This window comes from Primulina huaijiensis, chromosome 5 (assembly GCF_012295235.1).
Source record: "Primulina huaijiensis isolate GDHJ02 chromosome 5, ASM1229523v2, whole genome shotgun sequence".
NCBI lineage: Eukaryota > Viridiplantae > Streptophyta > Magnoliopsida > Lamiales > Gesneriaceae > Primulina > Primulina huaijiensis.
The window spans coordinates 11325872-11335310 of record NC_133310.1 but is presented as its reverse complement, the minus strand read 5'-3'; the positions used below and the strand labels follow the sequence as shown (position 1 = coordinate 11335310).

Sequence of the window (9439 nt, the reverse complement as noted above, 5' to 3'; positions counted from 1 at the left end):
ACTACCACTTCATTTGTGTTATCAGCTTCCTCTTGGGTGATTGCATATACCCGTGCATTGGTTTTATTTTCATTTTGCTTGCTGGGCCCCATTCTTTTGTACTTGTTGTCTGGACCATCTTTAATTCTATGACCCACATTTCCACATTTAAAACAAGCGCCTGTCTTCCGATAACATTCTCCAACATGCTTCTGTCGACATGTATCGCAACACTTTCCTTCGGTGTTGCCAGTACTGTTAAAATTTCCTCTTGGAGGTCCGCTGGAATGATTTGGCCTCTTAAATTTGGGACCATTTTGGGTAGTTTGGTTGACTAACGGTCTCTTATTTCTGTTTTCATCTTCACGGTGCTTAATATCTGTTTCCGCGCTCATTGTCGCTCCCATCAAATCAGCCAAGTTGTTTGGTTTGAACACAGCCAAAGCCGATTGAATCCGACTGTTCAGTCCTTTCTTAAAACGATGCATCTTCAAGATTTCATCAGACATAATTGTTGGGACGTAAGTTCCCAAGTCATTAAATTTCGAGGTATATTCCATTGCTGTCATATCCGGTGTCTGCCTGAAATTTTCAAACTCATTCAGCTTCTGCAGACGAAACTCGGCTGGATAGTATTGTTTCAAAAATTCTCTTCTGAAAACCTGCCATGTGATTTCTTCCATTCTTGCTAGAGATGGTGACACAGTTTCCCACCATTTCCTAGCTCGGTCTTCCAAAAACGGTGTTACAACTTCCACTCTCAGTTTTTCAGGTATTTCTAGTAAATGCAGTTGTGTTTTGATATTCTTCAGCCAGTTGTGGCTGACTTCCGGGTCTGGGTTCCCATCGAAGGTTGGAACTCAATTCCTCCTGAGAGATTCGTAATGGTATTTAATTCCACGGGGTTGTGGTTCAGGTGGTGGCTGTATGGCGTTGGCAAGGGGATTCACGATTCCTTGCAATGTAGCGGCTACAATGGTAGTTATTGCCATCATATCTTCTTGACTGAGATTCACTCTCGGTGGTGGTGGCGGATTTTCATTTTGGTTGGCGCCACGAGGGTTACGGTTGTTTCGAGGTGGTCTGCCTGCCATTTCCTATAATAAGTGGAGGAAAAATATCAGAATCGTATAAAGGGTAGAAAGGCACAAATAATAGAAATAAAGTTGTCGTGGAAAATTTTTGATATTAAGAGTTGCGAAACGATCGAATGGATAGATTTTTGAAGTTGCTCGAAAATTTCGGGAAACAAATGAAAGTTGAACACAGGTTGGGATACACTAGGCTTTTGCCAAAATTTGACTTCGTTAAATTTTGTCTGTCAAAATCCCAGCGGGATTATGAACCTAGCGGCTCTGATACCGAGATCGAAGTGTAGGTGACATCCGGCATTGTTTAACAATTATATTGAAAACAATAAAGCCTCGTATCAAATCAAACCAGTCTTTTTCATAAATAGCGTATTGTCTTACAATGACAAAGAAATGAATTTTTACATCAGAGTTTTTCAGAAGCGAAACAAAAGAAAAGGGTACAAATTCTCGATTTCTTGATCTCGAAATCCAATCACCATCCCCAAAACACTTGTTGTTCCTCCTCGTTCACTTGCTCTTCAGTTTTATCTGAAATTTGTAAGGGGTGAGTGTTTTGGGAAACACTCAGCAAGTGGGGGTCGATCGATTTCCAAAGATACATATAGAACTTAATTCTTTAAAAATTTCCTTTAACATGCTTTCAAAACTCAATATTCTTAACTTGACACGACAGAAAGAAAACGAATAAAAGACAGAATTTATAAAATGATTCGGAACAAAACAGAAACAATTCAGATCATTTCAGAACGGACAAAACACTGTTACTCATCTCATTTCCATGGTCAAATTGTCCCAATATGTTAGTCCTCTAAGGGGTAAGGTCAGAACTCGGTTTTATACCCACCAGTGGGGGCCAGACAGAAATGGTTTTATACCCACCATTGGGGGCCAAACGGAAATGGTTTTATACCCACCACCAAACGGAAATGGTTTTCTACCCACCATTGGGGGCCAGACAGAATCACAATTCTCGTCCCATTTCAAATTCGATTAGTAACAGCGTACGCAGAATTCAGAAACAACAGACAGAACTTATCAGATTTCTCAGAGTTTAAAATTTCAGATTTTTAGACGGATACAGCGGAATCAAAGGAATTCGAAACATAGAAGAAACACATAATCGATCGTAATTTTAAACAAAACAGATAGCCATTTTCGAAAATAAGGACACACATATATACATGTCACATTATTTATATCACCGTTTAAAAATAAAACAAAATATGTAACAAAAACCCACTTACTTATCTTGAAGGTAGAACCGAATTTACTTGCAAACTTTGGCACCTTGTCTCTCAAAATTTCCGCAGCACCTCGACGTATCTTTCACAAATACTGTCTTTACTCCGACAGCACCTCGCCACAGGATGGCAACTCTAGACGGCACAAAATCTTCCCTTCCTTTTCTCCCTTTACTTCGGCCGAATGGTTTAGGGAGAGGGGGAGAGAGGACCGAAATTTTAGAGGTCTTGGTGGTTTGTCATCTCTCAACCAAATGAGTAGTATTTATAGGCACAAAAGGACTCTCCACTTTGCCACCCCCTTGGCCGAATTCTTGGCAATCAAGAAAGGCTTGAATGTGATTAATTGTAGACCAAAATTTCATGTGCTCTTCCAAATTCCTAGACTAGTTATAATGATGGGTTCAAAGTTTCATGCATTCCTCAAGCTCTAGAATGATCATCCAAACTCCCATGCATATTAAGTTTGTCTTAACTCCTAGCTCCTTCATTGATTATTTCTTGCATAATTAATTTGTCCAAACCTTTAGCTCCTCCCTTAGCTCCCTTTTTGGTCTTGTTAGAACAAGCATGGTTGAGCTTCTTTGAGCTGACAGATCGAGTCGTTGAGCTATGGTTTTTCTACTCCCGTGACAATACTTCAATGGATGCGGTTATTTGCAGCTCGGCTTCATGTTGAGTTAATCTCTGAACTTTGAAGTCATTTATTCGAGTTAAGTTAGCTGAAATATAAGTTCATATTTAATTTCTATAGTTAGAATGAAAATTGTTGAACTTCGTTTAAGCTAAATTTTAAGTTTGTATTCCTTACGTGATTTGCTTCGGATCGAATTTTCCGGGTTCTCACAGTATTGCCCATGCTACAACCTCTCAAAAATCTCTCATAACATAAATAAAAGTTGTAAAAATATCTTTAACATTACTTAAAATCATAAATAATAATTAGTGCGGAAAACTAGCGTCGGTGCTCGGGTTATGTGCACCTTAAGTCCCGTAAAGTCAACCATCAAGACCTCAATAAAAATTATTATCATAATCACCTGCATCAATCACACCTAGTGAGTCTAAAGACTCAACACATCATATCCTTGATAACAAGTAATACGTAATAAAGTTCACAAGCAACAGTGAAAATTACTTGCACTTAAAATAACATTTTCATAAACATGTAAATCCATAAACATTTTCATATTATCATAGACATATACATATCATCATCCACATATACATATCCATTTTCGTATTCGTGTTTTGTTGAATTCAGATCGCTGATTGTGACATTCGTGTTCGTATACGTGTTGGGCGATGGATCCATAAACATGTAACCACAGTACTGGGCGACGGGGACACCAGCGACACTGTCACCGGTCAACTGAGCCTTGGCCTTGCGTATTAACATATCATCGTAAACTATTCATTTCCGTATCCAAGGAAATACGATCGTCGAGCTCCCACTGGGACCATAACCCTCACTATATCTCCAACATATCATCGTGTTAGTCACAAACATTCACGTCCTTCAACATGTTATCATCACTTAAAAAAATCATTCATATACGTATCGTTTTTATTTTTGAAACTAGGATGCAACATTTCTTTTAAATGTCCGATAATTAATCCATAAAAATTCCTTGAACATTTAAAAAACATGATTTAACATATAAAAATCTATAAACATCCATAATCATTGAAAATAATCATATTAGCATTTAAAACAACATTCAAGACACTGCCATGACGTTTACTAGTTTTAGGTGTAAAATGACTGTTTTACACTGGACGTAAAATTTCACGTTTTTGATATTTTCTTAATTTCATTGACTCTAACTTGTCCCAAATAATTATTTAAGCTTACATGAATTTTATAATATTTTTATTTAGCTTAAATCGAGGACTTTTAATTAATCTTTAAATAAGAAGTATTATTGTGTTTTAATTAGGAATTAAACCAAAACTTAATGTAAAATTCCCAAATTAAAAACTTAGACTTCAATAATTATTTAGCTTAAATATAATTTTCCATAATTCTATAAAGCTAAAAACTAGGCGTTTCAATTAATTCGTTAATTAGCGTTTCGTGCGACGATTAAATCCCAGATAAATCCAAAACTCGTTATTTTGATCCCAAATTTTTAACATAACCTTTTATGATTTATTCTACCCTTCCAAGTCATGAGCCACACCCGTGGACCCATGGATTCAATTTTTTTATCTTATTATTTTCGTTTTTGATCCTTTATCGAACACACCGAGCTATCTCCAAATTTACTCGAGCCACGCCAGAGCCACCTCGAGCCAAACCCAGCCAACCCATCTAGGAACCCTCCTGGCCAACCTTGACCATTGGACCTTGCCCCTGGCTCGCTCAAAACCCTGCTGGACAGTAGACCAACTGTATGTATGTGTGTGCGTGAGGTATCCTAGCTTGTGTTAGGTTTCCTAGCTGCCTTAGGACTCTACCAGCCCTTAACCACTGAGCACCTACTGTAGAAGCCAAATTCAGTACACGTAAAACCCATGCATTTATTTAAATTGTTAAATCATGTATTTGATTTTTAAAATGAGTTTAGTGATGCATGATTTATAAAATTGTATTATTTTAAATTAGTTATGTTTATGTGATGCATGTTAAAAATATTTTTCTCGAGTTTCTTGTTTCAGGCGATTATTCGAGGCGGGATCGAGGAAAAAAGACCGGGGACGCTTGTGAAAATTTTAAATGTGGTATTTTATTTTAAGTTAAGATTTGAGGCGTTTTATATAATTTATTAAGTTTCAGCATTTTAAAAGCCTAAATTATTTATTTTGGAATTTTAAAACTTTTAAAGTTTAGCAAGTGTGCATTTTACTTTTAATTAGAGGATTTTAGTAAAGTGGGTATTAGTTTACCATTTTAATTAGCTTGTTAATTGGTTTAACATTTTAAATAGCTTGATTAATTATTTAATTAAGAAATTTTCCCCTAATTGCTCACTCACACACAAGTTACACACACTCACACACACTTATACATTTTTTTACACACAACAAAACCGATTAACACACACACACACACATATATTCCAACACACACACACACACATATATTCCAATTCAGTTTTTTTTTCATTATTTTTAGAGCAAACACTTAGGGTTCTTGAGAGATAGAGCAGCCGTCCCTTTCCCCTCATTTTCCATCAAGTTTTCGGTGATTTTTATTGCAATAAAATCGCTCCACGATCGTCCCGGATGAAGCCTCGCACCGTCTCCGCTTCGGTATCGACGTATCGTGAGTTTTTGTAAGGACCTGTAATTAATTATCTGGTAATTTGGCATAATTAGAATAATTATTGAGTTGTAAATTAAAATAATTATATATGCCAAATAAATTCAAGAAGTGTGTTAAAAATATGTATTTTAGAATATCGGAGAATTTAACGATATAAAATACATATAGAGTTTAAATAACACACGAGAACAAAATAAATACAGACCGGGATAAATCGGCTTGAGTTACTATTTTAGTAACCAAATACACAATATATAAATATACATATACATAAACACAACTTACCTTTAAAAGTGAAAGAAGGAAGAGAAATAAAGAAGAAAACCCCCAATTCCCGTCACCCTTGGAGCAACCACGGCAAAATCGCGATATCTCCTCCGTCTGACGTCGAAATCTCGATCGGTCTAAAGGTTGTCCTCTTAACATCCTAGGCTTCAATTTAAGACAAAAATCGCGAATTTTGAGCAAGGGTATGGGTAGATCAAAGCTGCTGTTCTGGTGCTCTGTTTCAGCACGAATTCTTCCAGGTTTTGGGTGAGAGTTTTTGGGTTGCTGCGATTTTTGTAATTTGAATTTGTAGAAATGATCTAAATAAACTTTGTAGTGCTTTATGTTAGCTGTTCATAGCCACTAAAATCATCGAATTTCAATGAGAAACGAATTTGATATGATTTTTTACCAAAATGTGTCAAATGAAATTCTGTGTTGGAGCTGTGTTCAATAGCTACTGTAATTCGGGATTATGGCATTTGTGCACTTGGATTATAGGTTTTTGGTTAAAATAAAAGTTGTAGAGCTATGTGTTGTCTTTTTAATGATATAAGAATCGTTAAATTTCATTTAGAATTGAGATAGTTATACTCATTTTGCCGTAACTGCTCAGTACGAGATTTCGTCTGAAAATCTGTTGAGTGGCAGTGTGTTCTTGATAACTCTGGGATTTATCTACTGAGATTTGGAAGATGGTTTCTTCTAGAAAAAGTTAGATGTTCAAGTTACATTTCATTTCCAATTGGCGGATATTGATTTAAGTTAATATTGAGCGATATACAAATTTTATGCTCTTTTGTGCCAAATAGGACATTGGTATGGAATGTAGTTTTCATGATCGGCTTATTGTGGTTTTGTTTAGGCCGAAAGTCTTGAAGAGAAGTTGATATTGGATTGTCAAGTTGGTATAGGTATGTTACAGCTCGGTAACATACGACGATAAAACACAAATTATGTTTAATTGTCATTCTGTGTTACATTGATCGTGTTTATGACTTGTTGACTGTTGTAATTTGTTAAATGCCTTTGTTGTGATATATATTATTATTGTGACATATTATTGGCATTTAGCATATGAAATACTGTTGTGACATTCATGTTGAGCCATATAGTTCTTGTTAGCCCATTGTTGATATCTGTTGTTAGCTGGCACTGTTGTTTATCTGGGGATCATAGTGTGACTGATAGGCCTATACACACGAGACCGTAGAAGTGATTGAACAATTCCATGGTTAGTGCAGCCTTTTGAGGTGAGCGCTGGGATTGTGTCATCTAGTTCGTTCTGTTGTGCCATCCTGTTATATCGTATCAACTGTATGGAGGCCAAGTCAGGGGTGTTATTCAGCACAGCTTGGCATACCTCGCATACGTGGCAGGACAGTTTAGTTGCATGAAGATGTAGCTCCCCTGTGTTGTTGCTCGAGCATTATTCCAGTTGTTATCGTACCGTTTGTTGGCTCATGTTATCCCGATTATTCGTTGAGATTTTCATGCATTTCATATTACATCTTATTATATGATTATGTATGATTTATGATTATTGTGGTTATTGTTGAACTGTTTCATAGCAGAATCCTAACCTCAGTTGTTTTCTGGGGGAGGCTGCTGTGGTTGCTATTAGGCACCATGGTAGATCTCCCGAGTAGTTTTGCTGCATCAGGCCGAGGTTCCACTAGTAGAGCTCGGGATTGAGGTTGGATTGCTTGGTTCTGTCAATGGAGTTTTCCAATTAGTCTATATGTATGTCTTGAGTTTGTTTCAGTCTTGTATTGTAGTTTATTTGTCGGGGATATGCTCCATGTATCTGTAGTAATATTTGGTTGTTTTTGTAATGTTCTGAGTCGACCCTATGATTCTTATGATCTGGTGAGTATTTGGTAAGTTTTAATTTCTGTTTAGTCCTGGGATACGCTCGAACTAGAGTCTAGGACACTTGAGTCTTTGCACTAAAATGGTTGTTGCGCCTGTGTATGCTACTTGACAACATGCTTACGTGATTATATGATTTGTTTACTTCCACTCTAATTGTTTTGGTGTTTTATCGTATAGAATGGAGGGAGGTGGAGAAATTCCTGTTGATCAGATTCCTCTAGCTCGAGGTCAAGGTCGTGGACGTGGTCGACCTCGTGTCCATGTTGTTGATGATAATTTTGTTGAGCAAGCTGCTGATCATCTAGAATAGCTTAGGATGGATGAGTTAGTTTCCCATTTTCACTCTATGCATCCACCTCGATTCAGTGGTTTGGAGGGAGCCAAGATAGCAGAACTATGGATTTCTGAGATTGAAGAATTGTTTGATTTGATCGAGTATCCTTCAGAGCGTCGATTGAGATTAGCTGTGCATCAATTGAAAGATCGTGCCAAAATGTGGTGGTCTACTACATTGATGACCTTAGATGCTCAAAAGATTGTTCTATCGTGGGATATATTCAAGCTGAAGTTTAAGGAAAGTTATTGTCCTCCATCATTTTACAGTTCTAAGGCTTCAGAGTTTCATAACTTGAAGCAGGGTGATATGTCAGTTGCAGAGTATGCGGATACTTTTTATGTTATACTAAGATATGCTCCTCATGTGGCTGCAAGTCAGGTTGCGGTTGTTGAAAGTTTCATTGAAGGATTGAACGATCATCTGCACTCTTTAGTTTCTACCGGTAAGCCACTGAATTATCGTGAAGCAGTAGAAATAGAAAAAAGGGCTGAAGCTTGTCTTAAGATGAGTGGAAATCGAGTGACTACCCAACATCATCATTTGGGAAGGCAACAGTTCAATCAATCTGGTTCTGCATCTCTTCGTCCACGTGGGAAGCAGTTTAAGAAGCCTGGTTCTAGTTCTTCAAGTTCAGGGAGTTCAGGGAACCATGGTGGATATCGTTATAGTGGACCTTATTGTGATCACTGTGGAGGCAAGCATTCTAGTAATCAGTGTGTTGGAGTTCAAGGGGTTTGTAATAACTCCTGGTCATTTTGCTAGAGTTTGTCCCAGTAAGACGGGGAAATCAGCCCAGGCAGGTAGTGGAGCTCAAAGTAATAGAATTCCAGTAGCGTCCTAGTCTTCCCATCTGCCTAGTCGCCCTTTGCATCAGAGTAGAGGGCAAGGTGGTCAAAAGAATCAGTCATCTGTTCATGTATTTGCCTTGACTGAGGATGAGGCTCAGGTAGCTCCAGGTACTGTCATTACCGATAACTGTACTCTATGTGGTTTTATAGAACGAGTGTTATTTGATACCGGAGCATCTCATTCCTTTTTTTCTCATGCATTCGTTGTTTCGCATGATCTTCAAACTACTAGTATGAATTCCAATCTATCTATTGCTACTCCGATGGGCAAAATGATTATCACTGATAATGTGGTGTTCAATGCGGTTTTGTATCACGATGAAAATGTTCTGTATCTGAATCTCATAGTCCTACCCATGCATGACTTTGATTGTATCGTTGGTATGGATGTTTTGACTGCAAATCGTGCCACTGTTGATTGTTATCAAGGAATAGTTCGTTTCAGGCCTAGCTTTGCTCTTAAATGGAAATTCTATGGCCGTGGTTCTCAAGCCAAGATTCCTCTAGTTTCTGCCATTCAAATGAATTGA

The 9439-nt window shown here is 37.4% G+C and overlaps 1 protein-coding gene across 1 annotated transcript; it reads left to right on the top strand.

The window, feature by feature from the left end:
* The first annotated feature begins 8040 nt into the window (after positions 1 to 8040).
* LOC140977637 (uncharacterized) lies at positions 8041 to 9439 on the top strand. Its single transcript, XM_073442384.1, has 3 exons — positions 8041 to 8793; positions 8936 to 9017; positions 9060 to 9439. The coding sequence occupies exons 1-3, from the start codon at positions 8041 to 8043 to the stop codon at positions 9437 to 9439; spliced, it is 1215 nt and encodes a 404-aa protein (XP_073298485.1).